Source organism: Aquarana catesbeiana, linkage group LG12, assembly GCF_042186555.1.
Source record: "Aquarana catesbeiana isolate 2022-GZ linkage group LG12, ASM4218655v1, whole genome shotgun sequence".
Classification (NCBI taxonomy): Eukaryota; Metazoa; Chordata; class Amphibia; order Anura; family Ranidae; genus Aquarana; species Aquarana catesbeiana.
The window spans coordinates 210,583,455-210,600,385 of record NC_133335.1 but is presented as its reverse complement, the minus strand read 5'-3'; the positions used below and the strand labels follow the sequence as shown (position 1 = coordinate 210,600,385).

General features: G+C 43.0%; 1 protein-coding gene across 4 annotated transcripts in view; it reads left to right on the top strand.

Moving 5' to 3' along the window:
• Window positions 1-16,931, top strand: part of NDRG3 (NDRG family member 3) — a 101,817-nt gene that overhangs the window by 63,698 nt on the left and 21,188 nt on the right. For 3 of the 4 annotated variants that reach the window (XM_073606622.1, XM_073606620.1, XM_073606621.1), the window contains exons 3-10: window positions 893-928; window positions 6,665-6,770; window positions 8,631-8,751; window positions 11,238-11,300; window positions 12,297-12,357; window positions 13,856-13,942; window positions 15,023-15,079; window positions 15,728-15,831. In XM_073606622.1, coding sequence (XP_073462723.1) covers window positions 893-928; window positions 6,665-6,770; window positions 8,631-8,751; window positions 11,238-11,300; window positions 12,297-12,357; window positions 13,856-13,942; window positions 15,023-15,079; window positions 15,728-15,831 — 635 coding nt within the window. Of the gene's footprint in view, window positions 1-892; window positions 929-5,484; window positions 5,615-6,664; window positions 6,771-8,630; window positions 8,752-11,237; window positions 11,301-12,296; window positions 12,358-13,855; window positions 13,943-15,022; window positions 15,080-15,727; window positions 15,832-16,931 lie in introns of those variants that run through there. The other variant, XM_073606623.1, reaches the window with a different exon arrangement.

Here is a 16,931-nt window from a genome sequence, read left to right as displayed (position 1 = left end):
CCCGTCCTAGAGATTCAAGAGGAAGAGAGTGGAATTCCCCTCTTGGAGAGTTGTCATAGGTACAGGTGCCCTTGTGACACCTGTAAAATTCCAGATTCCTCATCAATCACTGCCTGTAACTGACAGAGTGCACCCCCCAGTGGGGAAATGGACAGCTATAAAAACTTGACAAGGGTTCCAACTCTTCTACACTCCACCCAAAGCAACAGTAGCTAATGGAGCCTTTTTTTGTTTGTCTCAGTATTGGCCAGTTTCTGGTGTACTTTTTTTTTTTTTTTTGTACAGGTTGTCCTGTTCAGCCCACCTGGTCTGATATTCACTGGGCATGCCCAGCTTTATGTACAAAATGTCGTCATGCTGGGTTGTCTTCTGCCTTGGTTCAATGGCTCTATTCATTCCTATCGAGAGATGTATTCTGCAGGTCCAGAGGAGTACGACTCCCCTTTGGAATGAACAGGATTGCGGCGTGCAGGCTGAAGGGGGGACTTGCACGGACACTTTGTGTAGCAAGGCTGTGCAGTTCCCAGTGTGATCGAAAAGTGAAGATTGCAGGACCAAGGGTGACTGAGTACAAGCCTAGGTGGCCTGCACTGTGAGTGGGGTTAGACCTTAAAGGACAACTTGTACCAAAGTTTAAAGTGCTTTACCCATGCAGGTCAAAGTTGCAGTTCACTTTTTATGGTCACATGAAGTAAGTTGCATGCTCATTCATACTCTGAGGTGCTGGGTGGTTCTTACTGCTAGCCAGTCTTGTGATTGCTTCACATTTGCCACACTGCACAGCCAGCAGGTTGCACACATTGTGGAACTTTTTTCATTCCTTTTAAGCGCAAGTTTAATTTGAAATATTTTAGGTTTTTTTGTTCTTATTTTGTTCTGCTTTACCTCCTAGAATGCCGGTCGGAACTTTGAAGACTTTGATGGACAGGTGAGACTACATCTTTTCTTTAGTATGGGATATTTGCTTATGTAATGTACCTGTTCTACAGATTTCTGGTCATATTCAAAGTATCTAAAACAAAAAAAAAGCGAAAAACATCTCTGTGTATTAAGAGCAATAGTTTTAATAAAACTCCAAAAGGGCCACTCATATGTAATTAAGAGGTTCATCTGATGGCAGTGGCGTCTAACTGCTCCCAGACAACCGTGGAGAAGGAAGGGGTGGCCGGCAACTCTATCCACAGTCCTGATGAGTTGGCAGGTCTGATGGAGCGTAGTGTGAACCGCAACGCCAGCGGGATAATGTCACCAGGAGGAGGGCAGCGCAACGTATTTCAGAGCCATGTTTAGGCATGTGCGCTCTTTCAAGATAATAGATTTAGGAGAGCGGTTTAAATGGGCACAAAACTATGGAACTAAAACACCCATCATAAATGGAAGATTCATAATGTGCTATGCTCCTTCACTGTCCACAAAAAGTGGAAGTAGACCTATGGGTAGAGGGACATGTTGGTGTGGCTACTTGGAAGCTTGGTAAGTGTGTCCAATTGATCCTCCCTTTTTTTTTTTTTTTTCCTCCTCTTCCTACAAAAGAGTAAGTGGATGTCTGCTGCAGGCAACGTAAAGAAAATCTGTTCAAGCCTACAAAAAAATAGGTTTCGTTTAATGCAAAGCTGTGTCTATTGTGATGGTGTAGTGGAGCTGCACTTGCCAAGTTAGTTGTGCAAACAATTCAGTATAAAGTGCAATTACTTGAAGTGCTGTGTATATGTAGATATAGTTAGTCATGTAAATCTTCATCTGATAGTCCACAAAATCCATATGTAATTAAAATCACTTGATTTTTATAAAGGGCAGTAGTCCTCAAAGTGTAAAAGTCCCAAAATCGTGACCACAAGCAATCCTCATTAAATTTAAAAGTGATAGTGCTCAATGCGATTCAGCAATCCTCTGACTGTTGTTGCCACCACCAAACGACCCCACTGGAACTCCTGAATGACCTGCCGATAAATCTATCGGCACCACAATGGAGCCAGCGTGCGTTCCAGATGGCATGAGTGATGTGGTAACTGGAAATCCTGCCCCTGCGTGTTTCGTCACATCCAGGACATCAGGAGGATTCTTTTTAGCAACTAGGTAGGAAAGGCCAGTGAGAAAGGGCAGTTAGTGCTATGAAATGACATTGGGTTGCAGTTGCAACCCCTCCTGTAAATTGTACTTTTTATTTGTCTAGTATGGGTCAAGTACAAGTTTATTTTAAGGTATCCATGAATCTAATGGCAAGAGCCTCCAGATACACAATAGGTGCATTAATGTGCATGCTTTAATCTTCATTGACCTTATTTATACTTTACTAGACTGCAAGTCCCTTTTTTTTTTTTTTTTTTTTTTAAAGTGGACCTTCCAGAAACTTTATCTGCAGGCATAAATTCCTTTCAATAACACAGCAGCAGTGTCATTTTTCAGAAAAACGCCATCTTTGTATGCTTAAAAGCCATTAAGCTCCAGTCCTGGGATTTTACCAAGGTTGAGATGATGCTGCGTTGCAGGCAGATCTTATGCTGAATTGGCTGAATTTTAAACTTGGATGGCTTTGGCACTACACAGCTTAAGAAATGTAAATTTCTAAATCTACATTTGTCAAGGGAGCCTGATTGAAAATTGTCATCCAAACAGTCACTGCATCCAGACAGATTCAGTCAATGTTTGGTTTTTCTTACAGCTGTGGGTATTGGCTGTCAGAATACAATAGCTGACGGGGGAGTTTCCTTCATCTATGGTGGATAGAGATTTGTCAGTGTCGTATTGCAGGATCTTAGACACCACCTGGTAAAGAAAGGAAATGGAGGCAGGAGGAGGTACATACAATCCCACAATAACTACCTCCAAATTGATTATATTAGCATGCGTAATCACACACCGCCCTCCAGGATCCACCTCAACCGCCAGTAAGCGAAAGGGCAGGGATTTGCGTATTAATATGCTATAATATGCTAACCTCTCGAAGTTAGAGTAAGTTGAATGATATGAGTGACCCACCCATGGCCTTCTGAGACTCAGGAGCTTACCCCCGGTTAGGTGGGTCTCTTGGAGGATACATATGTGGGGCGACTGTCTCTGCAAAAACTGGAACAACGGTGACCTTTTAATTTTGGAATTCAGGCCCCTGGTGTTCCAGGACACTGTTTTACAAATTGACATAGGGTCCTGCTATCTAGTATATAGGAGGATGAAATACACATTGAGCGGACTGACCACCCACCACACCGCCACTTTTTTGCACATATAACCGATTCCTTGAGTGAACACTAAACATGTAATGCAACAAGTATACTGACTCATGTATGCATGAATTAACCAAAAACAAAACAATAACCAGTAACACCCCCCCCCTAACCGGGGGGGGCCTTATACCCAAAACAAAGAAGGGCAACATGCCCATGTGGGGATGCAATGTGCAAAAGGGCACTGGAGTCCAAACCCGTTCCACAGGATGGAGTCCGGATAAATGAATCGGTGCAGTCTCCCAGTTTGTGCTGGGGATACAAACTTGATGTTACAACAAAACTGTGGCAAACATTGCGTAACAGCAGCCAAAAAATAGTTTCCGCGGAAGGATTATATATAGGAGACTTCAGGCCAATGCTCCAGAAAGGGGAGGACGTGGGAGTGGGGCGTTCCAGCTTTCGGCAGGGTGTAATGTCCTTGCGTCCATCTGTTCCCCCCCCCTCAGGTTCTAGTCAGCACCCCTCCCTGGAAACCCCCAGGACGAAGTGGCCAACAAAGCGGGTAGGGATCCATTATGAAAGGGAAGGGAGTAAGTCCAGGGTGTACACCATTGCCCCTATAGGCAATGAGAAGGGGCTGGAGGGCCACATGACAGCCTGACACCCCTCACACCGCTACGCTACAAACTGGCATATCTAGACTGCCGAGAAAATGGTGGGCATCATCTAACAGGCCATTCAGATTATTCCAAGGTGCAGTTGGGTAGCAAAGACTTTTTTCAGGGGGAAGATCTCCATTTGCCATGCGGGGTACAAGACCTTCAGTGTCTGCGGACTGTTTCAATCCAGGAGGATGTCTCCTCAGGGGAAGTGAAAAAACGAGCTGTCTCTCCATCTTCCACTCTCAATCTGGCACGGAAGAGCATGCTATATTCGAGCCCTTTTGCACTCAGTTTGGCGCGCACCGCATCAAAGGACTTACGCTGCCACTGAGTTTCCACAGAGTAATCGGGGAATATCATCAGTCTGCTATTTTCAAACCTCAGCTCCTGCAGGGCCCTGGCCTCTCTCAGCACCATATCCCTGTCCTTGAAGTGTAAAAGCTTAAAAATAAATGTGCGAGGGGGAGAGCCCTGGGGTCCTCTGGCAGCAGGCATGAAGTGAGCCCTCTTTACTCTAAAGAATGGGGAGAATCTGGCATTGGGCAACAAATCTTTGAGATGCTCAATAAACGTGACAGGGTCTTTACCTTCAGCCCCCTCCGGGAGGCCGATGATCCACAGATTGTTGCGCCTATTGTGATTTTCTGCGTCCTCAGCGTGGCTTTTCAGGGTTTTCACCTTGACTTTCAGGATGTGCAGGTCCCCCAAGTGTTCCCTTACGGCGTCCTCAGTCGCCGAGACCCGCTGTTCCACCTCCGTCACCCGGCCTCGGAAAGAATCCAGGTCCCGGCGAATAAAATCCACGTTTGTCTGCACATGGTCGATTTTGTCCATAAGTGCCGCCTGACCCGATGCAGTAGTCTGCATGGCAGCAGCAAGATCCGCCGCTGTGGCAGGGGGAGACTCCACTGCCTCCGTCGACGCCATGTGGTCAGTGATGGCAGTCTGGCCTCTCGTCCTGGCTCTGTCTATGGATGCTGCTGCAGACTTGGAATGCCGATTTTTGCCGCTGGGCATGACCCGGAACTCCCGCAGTGCACTGAGGATTAGTCCACCACTTTTTAAAAGCAGCTCTGACATCGGGAGGGAGAAGGATAATCGGCCGGACGCCAGGAGCTCCGTTTACTGAGCTTCCTCTCCCGTCGCCATCTTGGACAAGCCCCACTCAATCTGCTTCTAACTTTAGCTTATTCAATTAAGCTTTGACAATAAAACCTGGAAGCTGATTGGTTACTATGCACCACATTTTGCCTTCTCCAGTATTAGTAAATCTCCTTTTGATGCGTCCTGCCTTCCTGTTTCAGGTTGACAACCCTAAACCACTATCTCACAGTTAGCAGAGTGTTGTCTTCAGCTGGCCATTGGAATGCCTAATTTGCCTGATTGGCTGCCCAAAGGCATACTGAGGGAGACCACATAGACTGAAAACGCTGAACAGGCATGATGTCAAACGTACTAGAAAACATTTTACTTTTGCATATACTTTTAATAACAATAATGAAACCAAGGAATACCAGCCTACATCCGTTAACCTGCATTTAATCACTTGTTTACACTGTAGTATTCAGAGGAGTGGTTATGTAACTTGCGTACGTGTCATTAATGAGTCTCCCTTGATCCTTCATCCTTATTACAAGCTGGAATCCAATTAGTACGAAACTAATCCCTGCCACTTCACTGTTTAACAAATGTTTGTTCGAGTGTCTGCACTGCCGAGAAGTAACATACTTCTTCCCAATGGCTTACTTGGATGTCGATCACATATGTTTTGCATTGAAGCCTTCGGTAAGTCCTCATTATGGCTAATTTTGCTGATGGTAAATCTGTCTGCCCCCTGTGTGGAAGCATCTAACTATTGAAATGGTTTGTTACAATCGTTCTGATTTTCTGTTTTGTTTTTAAAATTGGCCTGGAAACATGGAAGGTAGAACCTGATTGGAAGAAAAACTGCCCCTTCCTTTAAAATTGTAATTGCTGAAAACTGACTGCTCCAGATTTGCCAGGCCCATAACTATTGTGAAAGCATGGCTCCCCAACCTTTGCGATCAAGTCCAGATTAGTGCTTTGCACTTGATGTAAGGCTTGGATGCAGCTGCTTGGCCATGGAAACCCATTCCATGAAGCTCTCTGCACACTGTTGTGCTTATCTGGAGGTCTGTAGCTACTGACTCTGCAGACAGTTGATTTCTGCGCACTGTGCGCTGACCCTGCTCTATCATTTTACATGGCCGAGTTGCTGTTCCCAGTTGCTTCCACTTTGTTATAATGCCACTAAGAGTTGACCGTGGAATATTTAGTAGCAAGGAATTTTCACAGATGGACTTATTGTACAGGTGGCAACCTATCACGGTACCAGGCTTGAATTCACGGAGCTCCTGAGAGCGACCCATTCTTTCACAGATGTTTGCAGAGGCAGTGTGCCTGGTCTAGGTTCTTGATTTTATACACATGTGGCTATAGAGGTGACTGGAACACTCGAATCCAATGATTTGGAGGGGTGTCCCAATACTTTTGGCAATATAGTGTGTAATATAAATAATATTATAATTTAATAATATAAATAAAATATATATATATATATATATATATATATATTTATTTCGTATTCTAGTATTGGGGGAAGGAAATGCTCTGAATAAATGTTGATGCATCTAAGAGTTTTCCTAACTTTGGCTCTGAATAAAGTAGGTGGGACTTTAGTCCAAGTTTGATAGGAAATTTGCCATGAGTGCCATTTAGGCTTACTTTTAAATCTTGATGCAGGAGGGGTAAAAGGTAGGCCTAGTAAGTAAAATGTACCACTTTTAATTACACATACAACCTTTTTTCCCATAGGAACATGATATTGAGACTGCTCATGGCGTGTTGCATGTCACCATGCGTGGTGTCCCGAAAGGAAATAGACCAGTGATCCTGACGTTCCATGACATCGGCCTGAATCGTAAGATGCTTATTTATTCTTTTTTGTTTGTATGTTTTTTTTTTTTTTTTTTTTTTTTTTTTTTTAAATGGCCATATAAAAATTAAGTGAGACACAGAGGAACCGTAAAGCTCAGTTGTTTCTCAGCCTTGCTAAGTGGAAAGCACGACTTGCATTGGCAATGAGCAAACCTGTGTTCTCCACTCAAGCTGTCACCTTTTTGTCCCTCTGAAGTAGCTGTTTCTGGCCACCAACTAAGGGAGTCTGGTTAATTAGTATTTATGAATGCCTTTTTTTTTTTTTTTTTTTTTTTTTTTTTTTTTTTTGTGAATCAAGTTGATGCAGCACAAGACGGCCCTGAGCAGGTATTTTCAGACAACCAAGCAAGTTAAAAATTGTGGACCTAAACAGGGGAGCTTGTTTAGAGAGCTTCGGTTTAGGGACCGACTTGCCTCATTGAGTGCATGCGGTAAATTCTTGGATGTGTACAGAGAGCGCCTGGTACAAACGTTCATCTTGAAGGACTTTTTAAAAACATTTAATGGTTAAGAACCTCAAATACAGCCCATGTGTTTCTGGGGAAAAGGCCCCTTTTTTAGGGCTTCAGCAGTCAATGAGTAAGACTAACTTCTGATGGTCAGATGTTAGTCTTTAGGAGATGGTAATCTTTAGGAGACATTGGTCTTCATCAAGCCTTAACGGTTGCACTCTCATGCTTTTATTAACCTTAATTGCTACTATGTCCCTCCGGTTGTTGGGAAACTACACATCCCATGAGGCATTGTAAAATTCTGACATGACTAGGCATGATGGGAATTGTAGTTTCTGAACAACTGGAGGGCCACAGTTTGGAGACCCCCTGCCTTAACCATTAAATGTTTCAAAATGGCCTTCAGGTGGGATGAACTTTTCTACCAAACTCTCCTCGGTACACCTCCAAGAATTTGTCTGGCGCGTGCATCCTTTGTTGCTATCGGAGGTAGAAGCCTAGAATCGGCATAGGGTCCACCTATTGTATGTTTCAACCACTGGTCTGCCCACAATGCTGAATTGAGTAATGCACTTGGTGATTTTCTGTAAAATTTATTGGCTGCTTTGCCCTGCATCCACTGCCTTGCAGGTCAACTCTTAAGCCTAGTACTCACTACAAGTTTTCTTTTACTTTCAACCCAGCAGCTCAGGTTGGAGCTGCTGCACTAACAATCCGATGTTGGTACAACATTCTCCCTGCTGTGCTATTGTTCTGACACAGGAACAGCTCCCCCGGCCAGAACACTCCGGGAGTCGGTCAGCTGCTGGTTTTCCAGTATGCTCGTCCCACAGAAGCTGGCCTGGCTGCCATACGCACGGGCCGAGTGTTGGATGTTTTTTATTGAACTGGCCGATGTTGCCCGACATTCAGCCTGTGTGTACTAGGCTTTAGGACTCTTTCCCAACACCATGCATGTCATAACGAGCATTTATAATGTGCATTCCAGAGATGGCAGCAGGGGTCCCCAAACTTTCTAAACAAAGGGCCAGTTTACTGTCCTTCAGACTTTAGGGGGCTGGATATTGGTGTCAGTGGGAGCAATAGTGCCCCATTGGTGGCGACGGTGGGAGCAATAGTGGCTTGTATCAGTGCGAGGAACAGTGCCCAGGGCCACAGTTTGGAGACCACTGACATAGAGGATATGTATTAATTAGCTTGGGCCACCTAGACAGTGATCACTGTCAGTTGAGAATGATCTGGTAGATCAGTAGATTTGTTTGTTTTTTTTCCATGCTGCAAAATCGATTGGAAGTCATTTAGATTTTGTTTCCAGCAGCATGAAGACACACACTTTTTTGTTCATCTTTGATGTTAAATAACGAAATCCTATTTTCTTTTTATCTTTATAGACAAATCTTGCTTCAACACATTTTTTAACTATGAAGACATGCATGAAATCACACAGCATTTTGCAGTTTGCCATGTGGATGCCCCCGGACAACAGATGGGAGCGCCTTCATTTCCATCTGGGTGTGTATGCCGCTTTCTCTGAGTTCTGTGTCTGTGCAGCCAACATGTCCGAATGAATTGGGTTCCTTGATAGGTGCACTAGAAGTAGAGAAATCATGGGAGCTGCTGATCTGGATTTAGCCGCTGGGCTCTCATGCTGGAACTTTGGCTTAGTTTTAAAATCACTGACCTGAATCAGGTATCCAGTGAGGGCAGAAATCCCTACCGGCTGATTTGTCTCCAGTCAAGTGGATCATGGTATTAGATGCTGCAGGGTTAGCATAATGGTAAGACAGCCAAGTCTTATTTCCATATGGTTACCCTGCAGAAAAATTGGGAGGGGTGTGTGTGTGTGTGTGTGTGTGTGTGTGTGTGTGTGTGTGTGTGTGTGTCGTCGTTCCCCCCCCATTTTATTCGTAGCTTTTGCGTTGGGAAAATTCTTATACCCTTCTAGTGATCTAATATGTAGTACCCTATCCTGAATACATACACTAAAGGAAAAAAAGTGTTTTGTGGAATCTAAAGTCAACACACAGGCTGATTATTGAACTGGCTGATGCCGTTCAACATAAACCAGCTGACATTCGGCCCTTGTGTACTGCAGTCGGTCTGGCAGAAGCCAGTCGTTGACTGGGCCATTCTAACACATGAATATGCTTTGTTCTAAACCATTCCATTGTAGCTCTGGCTGTATGTTTAGGGTAGTTGTCCTGCTGGGAGGTGAACCTCTGCCCCAGTCAAGTCTTTTGCAGACTCTTAACAGGTTTTCTTCTAAGATTGTGCTGTATTTAGCTCCATCCATCAGCTCTGACCAGCTTCCCTGTCCCTGCGGAAGAAAAGCATCTCCACAATATGATGCTGCCACCACTATGTTTCACAGTGGGGATGGTGTGTTCAGGGTGATTGTTAGTTTTCTGCCACACATAGCGTTTTAGTTTTAGGCCAAAAAGTTCAATTTTGGTCTCATCTGACCAGAGCATCTTCTTCCACATGTTTGCTGTGTCCCCCCCACATGGCTTCTCACTAACTGCAAACAGGACTTACTATGACTTTCTTTCAACAATGGCTTTCTTCTTGCCACTCTTCCATAAAGCCCAGATTTGTGGAGTGCACGATTATTAGTTGTCCTGTGGACAGATTCTCCCACCTGAGCTGTGGCCAGAGTTACCATGGCCTTTTTGGCTGCTGCTTTGATCAATGGTCTCCTTGCCGGACCTGTCAGTTTAGGTGGACGGCCATGTCTTGGTAGGTTTGCAGTTGTGCCATATTCTTTCCATTTTCGGATGATGGATTGAAAAGTGCTCTGTGAGATGTTCACAGCTTGGGTTATAAAAAAAAAAAAAAAAAAAAATCCCAACCCTGCTTTAAACCTCTCCACAACTTTATCCCTGACCTGTCTGGGGTGTTCCTTGGCATTCATGATGATTGTTCACTAAGGTTCTCTACCACTCCTCTGAGGGCTTCACAGAACAGTTGTATTTATACTGATAATAAATTACACACAGGTGGACTCTATTTACTAATTAGGTGACTTCTGAAGGCAATTGGTTCCACTAGATTTTAGTTAGGGGTATCAGAGTAAAGGGGGCTGAATACAAATGTACGCCACACTTTTCACATTTATTTGTGAAAAACCATTTATTTTCCTTTCACTTAAGAATTATGTGCCACTTTGTGTTGGTCTATCACATAAAATCCCAATAAAATACATTTACGTTTTTGATTGTAACATGACAAAATGTGGAAAATTTCAAGGGGTTTGAATACTTTAAGACACTGTAAAGTATTTACTAATGCTAGCAGCACAAGGATTTAAAGTGGAGTTCCACCCAAAAATTGAACTTCCACTTTTTTGATTCCTCCCCCCTCCGGTGTCACATTTGGCACCTTTCAGGGGGGAGGAGGGAGCAGATACCTGTCTAATACAGGTATTTGCTCCCACTTCCTGGCATAGCTCACCGCGGCGCTTGCGGTGACCTATGCCACTTCCGGCGCCTACCCCGTCCTCCCCCGCTGTATTCTGTGAGACACAGAACACAGCAGGGACCTAAGAGGATGCGCAGCGCGACTCGCGCATGCGCAGTGGGGAACCAGGAAGTGAAGCCGCACGGCGTCGCTCCCTTATTCCCTTACCCAGGATGGTGGCGGCAGCAGCCGAGAGCCGAAGGATGGTCGGTCAACTGTGTCCATCTGCAGCAATGTCATTTCAGGACCCTTTGGGTCCAGAGACCCCAAATTTTGGCTGCAGCTAGGGGGCATCTAGGAACCCTTAACTACAGATTTTGAAGTTCGGGGGACGTGAGACTGCAAATGGGCATTGTTGACCCTCTTCCACTTACAGTAGCTGTGCATTTCTCACCCTAGGCTTATACTCGAGTCAAGTTTTTCCCAGTTTTTTTGTGGTAAAATTAGGTGCCTCGGCTTATATTCGGGTCGGCTTATACGCGAGTATATATGGTATATACTCGAGTATATATGGTATATAATGCTGTTTTTGTCTATTCCAGGTACCAGTATCCTACAATGGATGACCTGGCTGAGATGTTGTCTGCTGTCCTAACACACCTAAGGTAAGAAATACAAGTGATCATTTATGTAAAACTTGAATCATTTTGCTGGACAATATACATGGTAATTTTTCTAGCAATTTGCTGGCCCTGTAGGTAATGAGATTTCTGGAGGAGTAGCACTGTGGATCTGGCTCTGTAGCGATGTTAATGAATTGCAAGTCTAGCAATATATTGCATGCACTATTCAATCGTGTGTGTGTGTGTGTGTGTGTGTGTGTGTGTGTGTGTGCGCGCGCCGTAAAGCCGATCCAATTTTCTTGGGTCAAATTTTACAAAGTGACCAGACAGGTTGGCAGTAGTTATTTGAGGCATTAAAAACCATGTATGTTACATTAGATCATATCTGAAAGCAAACTGATTCACATTTTGGTTAGCGCTGAGGATCAGAGCCGATGTAACATTTGTTTTGTTCATTGAGGGCCAATTCACACCACATGCACTCCAGTGCGTTTTTTTTTTTTTTTTTATTTTTTTTTTTTTTTGTCTTTGTGTTTTTTTGTTTTTTTTTCCCCCTGCATCAAAAAAGGGGCATAGTTCACACCAGCGCGGTCAGTTCCAGGGCTTTCCAGTTTCAGAAAAATAAGTAGAACATTTTTCCTGGACGTAAATACAGTGTAAAACCAGGAAAAAAACATCTGGAGTACATCTAGAAACTCATCCAGAATGGATCTGGAGTGTTTTTGGAGGTGTGAACCGGCCCCAGTAGAATATTCAGTCCTGTAACACGCTGGTGCCAGCTTAACGTCATACATTGTAACCAGCCATCTATGAGCTGCCAGGATGCAGCGATGCCGTGCTACCTACCTTATCACCAACACCTTCTCCAGAACTAAAAGATGCCGCTGTGCCATGATCTAAAAGTATATTTTTAGTTTACTGGAGTCAGATTTGTGAAAGATTCGTTCTGAGTGGTTGCTGTGACCACCTGCAGTCTGTCTTGTGTGGACCAGAAATTTGAAAACTCATATTTTATTTATTTATTTTTTTTTTTTTCAGCCTAAAATCCATCATAGGGATTGGGGTTGGAGCCGGTGCCTATGTGTTGTCCAAATTTGCAGTAAGTATATTTTATACTATAGTAGAAAAATAAATACATTCAGCCAGTTCAGACTTGTGCACTTTCCTGCTGTTTTTAACGAAGGCTCGCACCGCAGGTAGAACTGCAGGATGCTGGCAAAATTAAGTGGATGTCCTGATCACCGCAGGCAATCTTTTACACTGCAGTTTTACTTGGAAATGTATAGTAATGTTCAATAATACTCTGGTCATGTGTTGTGATCTAATGTGTGCTACGTACAGAAACTTTTATTCCTTTTTTTAGGAAAAACCAAGTTTAAATCAAGTAAAATTTATATTTTAACTGCTTTAAGATCGGGCCTATTCTGACACTTCTCAGATATGTTACTCTGAACCCCCAAACATTAATATAATTTTTATATATATATATATATATATATATATATATATATATATATATATATATATATATATATATATATATATATATATATATATATATATATATATATATATATATGCAGAGGCCCTAGACAATAGAATGGTGGATGTTGCAAATTGGTCTCTAGAGGCTAATTAGCTGCTGGATCACTTTTTACAAGCGGCAGAATGGTCCACCTCTTAAATGCTCCTATCCCAATAGGACGGAATGTCCCCAATTGTCTCTGTGGCCTTAGTGGTTGCTTGCTTTTAGAGTGACAATGCTGCTGGGGCGCACGCACGCGTTGACACCCTTGGGCAGGAACTCCTTGCTGGCAGGATCAACAGGTGAAATTTGTAAAGACAGCCTGCATTACAAAAAGCAAATCCCTCAGAATATTTGACCAAGGGTAAGCTGCGGTTGGGGTATTTTTAATACCCTATACATCTATATAATGTATGTGTACTATGAACTAGGACAACCGATTTATTGGGGGTGATATTCACAAATTTTAAAATAATCTATCGGTCAAAGTCCAGTTTATAGGTATTTATGCCATTTTTCTATGTTTTGAGAAGCCAGGTAATAAGTTATTTTTCAAGCACTTTTATTTTTCCCAGTTTACTTTTAATGTTTAAATTTTTAATAAACATGTTCAGTTTATACCAGATTTGTGTAGAAATTGTGTTTATTTTTCAAAACTTTAAATGTACAGAATATCAGCACCTGCTATCGGCCTTAAAGGTGGCCAAAAACTGGTATCGGCCCTGGAAAAAAGAATATGGAATTGCATTCCCATATTCTGTGTACTGAGACCAGATATAGTGAATGCAGGGTCCTGGGTTTAGTAACACTTTAAGCTGGCCATACACAGATCATCTTTCCAGGTCAAAAAAACATTGATCTGAATATCGATGGAGCCGGGAGAGAAATGGTCAGCTGATAAGTGACTGCAACCAATCAGATGCAGTCACTGACCCCATTCGCAATTGTGAATGGGACCTTAGGGTGACCTTAGTTAAAGATTTCATGTTCTGTATGAAGTGCTCATGCCTGTGTTCTATGTGGTTGGATTAGTTCTGCTTGAATATTTCCTAAAACCTTTTCTCTAATGCAGCTTGATTACCCTGAACTGGTGGAGGGCCTTGTACTCCTCAACATTGACCCCTGTTCCAAGGGATGGATTGACTGGGCAGCTTCCAAGGTATAGAATTTGGTCTTCAGGAAAAGATTGGTTGGTTTGTACTACTTTGTATGCAGGAAGCTAGGATACCCATGGACATCAGATATGGCTGAGTTGGTGGCCCATGGACCACGGATGACATTTTTAAGGCTATTTGCCATTAAAGGAATGTGTAGACTATTGCTGACTTCCCTTTTGGGGGGTGGGGGGGGGGGGGCACGCGCGTCTCTAGCCTTAACCACTTATCGACGACGCTATAGCCGAATGACGGCTACAGTGCGGTTGTCTAGTTCTGGGATTCCATCATATGACTACGTCCCGAGACCACGCCTGCTGCTGGGTGCGGGCAAAGCGCTCTGTGATCATAGTGTCCTCCGGACACTGCTGATCAGATTGAGGTAAAGAGCCAATCAGTGGCTCTTTACCATGTAATCAGCTCTGTCCGATCACAGCTGATCACGGAGGTAAACAGATGTTGGTTATCCGCATTCCTTTCCTTACGCTGACAGCATAAAGAGCCGATAACCAACATCTCTAAAAGGGACATCTACACCGACAATCGGGGCACTCCCACTAGTGCTGCCAATCTGTGTCACCTATCAATGCAGCCTCATTGGTGCCTGTCGGTGAAGGAGAAAAATTACCTGTTTGCAAAATGTTATAACAAACGCTGAAAGTGTTTGTTTTCCAAATTTTCTGTTTTCCAAATTTTCCCCCAGTGGTGATTAAATACCACCAAACGAAAGCTCTATTTGTGTGAAAAGAATGATAAAGATGTTATGGTACAGTGTTGCATGACCGCGCAATTGTTCAAAGTGTGACAGCACTGCAAATTTGCCTGGGCAGGAAGGGGGTAAAAGTACCCAATAGGCAAGTGGTTAATACTTTGAATCGCTGACCTGTGAACATGCATACAGCAGTAAAAAAAAAAACTCATTTGCAAGCTTTTTAAAAGTTTGAGAGTATTGTAGCAAGAGCAGTCAAATCTAAAGTAGTATTTTATTAAGTGTAGTGTAAATATTATATTTTTTATTTTTTTTTATTTTATGAGCTGGTTGTCTTTACACAATTTTTTTAATCCAATGTGTCCTCCTGTTACAGCTTTCAGGATGGACATCTAATGTCGTGGACACTGTTCTGGCTCATCTCTTTGGTTATGTAAGTATATTTATCTACTTCGTTTATCTAAACCCAGCAATAAAAAGTTGTATTTCACCTGACCAGCCCTTACATGTAGGGGCTAAATTGGTTGTCATTCTATAGCCCTTCTCCCCCCCTAGTGTTCCTATTAGTTTCCTGTCCTAGGATGTCAATGCTCACTCACTGTATTGTATGGAAGCGCAATGTTGTCATCCTAGTACAGGACGTGTTAGGACTACAGAATCGCTCCCCTTTTTATGCATCAAATAGTCTCTAGTGCACAGAGAACGGGAAACAATAACTGGTTAGTCAGCAGAGCACAAGTAGTTATTGGCTTAAAATATTTCTGGCAGAATCTACAGTTTTTTTTTTTTTTTTTTTTTTTATTTGGTGTTTTTGATATCCTTTTTCTCATTTTAATAAAAAAAAAATGTATGTGTGCCATTAATGAATTGCCCTTAGTGACGTGGTGCTTTATAGATAGAGCAGATTTATGATCCATTTCCTGTAAGATGGCTACAATTCTACAAATCTTCTATTGGCTCACTTTCTTTTTGTATACCAGACCTCTGCCCAGTGATGCCTGGTTTTTGATCTCGCTTGTTTTTTTTTTTTTTTGTTTTTGTTTTTTTTAATATTATCGGTAACTTCATGTGTTTCTTACAGGATGAACTTCAATCAAATCTAGATCTCATTCAGACCTACAGATTACATATTGCTCAAGACATCAACCAAGATAACCTTCAGCTTTTCGTAAATTCCTATAATAGGTAATCATGCCATTTTTCAATCAAAGCCCAAATCAAGTATGTTGTATAGTTTTTTTTTATTTTTTTTTATTTTTTTAAAGGCGGAGTTTAACTTTTTTGTAAAAATGCACTTTCTTCCCCCCCATCTGGGGAAAAAAAAAAAGTTGCGTATATTGTGGAAACAAAAAAAAATTTTTTTTTTTTTGCATTGCCCTGTGATCAGCAGATTGTGGGTGCTTTTCTTGGATCTTGCAAACTTTCAGTACACTGTCTGCCTGAACCTCTGATACAGGCTGGCAGTAAGGCTCCATTCACTTGTATGACTTTGGCTTTGACCAATTATAATGGACAACTTTCGCACAACTGTCATGTAAAACATTCAGGTGTGAATGAAGCCCTATGCCGCGTACACACGAGCAGACTGTCCAACAGAAAAAGTCAGACGAAAGCATTTCATCAGATATACCAGTCATGTGTAGGCCTCATGGGACTTTTTATTTCTAAAAATCTGACAGGCCTAGAAATGGAACATGTTCTAAATCTGTCCGACGGACCCAATTCCGATCGGGAAAACCGATCGTCTGTATGCTGGTCCGATGGACCAAAAAAGATGCATGCCCTGAAGCAAGTACGAGACGGAAGCGATTGGCTGCTGGCTATTGAACTTCCTTTTTCTAGTCCCGCCGTAAGTGTTGTACCTCACCGCGTCCTGGACTTTCAGACTTTGGGTTGACCGTGTGTAGGCAAGACTGATTGAATGGAATTCTGTCGGAGAAACCGTCAGCGTTTATTCCCACGGCTAAACCGGTCCTGTGTACGCGGTATTACTGAATGGCAGGAAGAATCGTACAAGAGTGCTCACTGGCACCCTTGCAGTTCATTGAGAAGTGCTGCTGATGGTACTTGTAGTCTATTGATTTCACAGGAAACTGTCAATGAATGACACAGCCATGTGGGTGGAGCCCCACGCGTCCACACAGTTTTCAAGTAGTGACAATGGGTACAGAGAGCAGATAATTCCTCGGCCCCCTGCTGTGGCTGCTGTCAGAGCGGAGAGTGCTGATGGTGGGAGGTGGCGAAAGATAACATGCTCCTAAAGGTGAACTTGGCCTTTTAAAAAA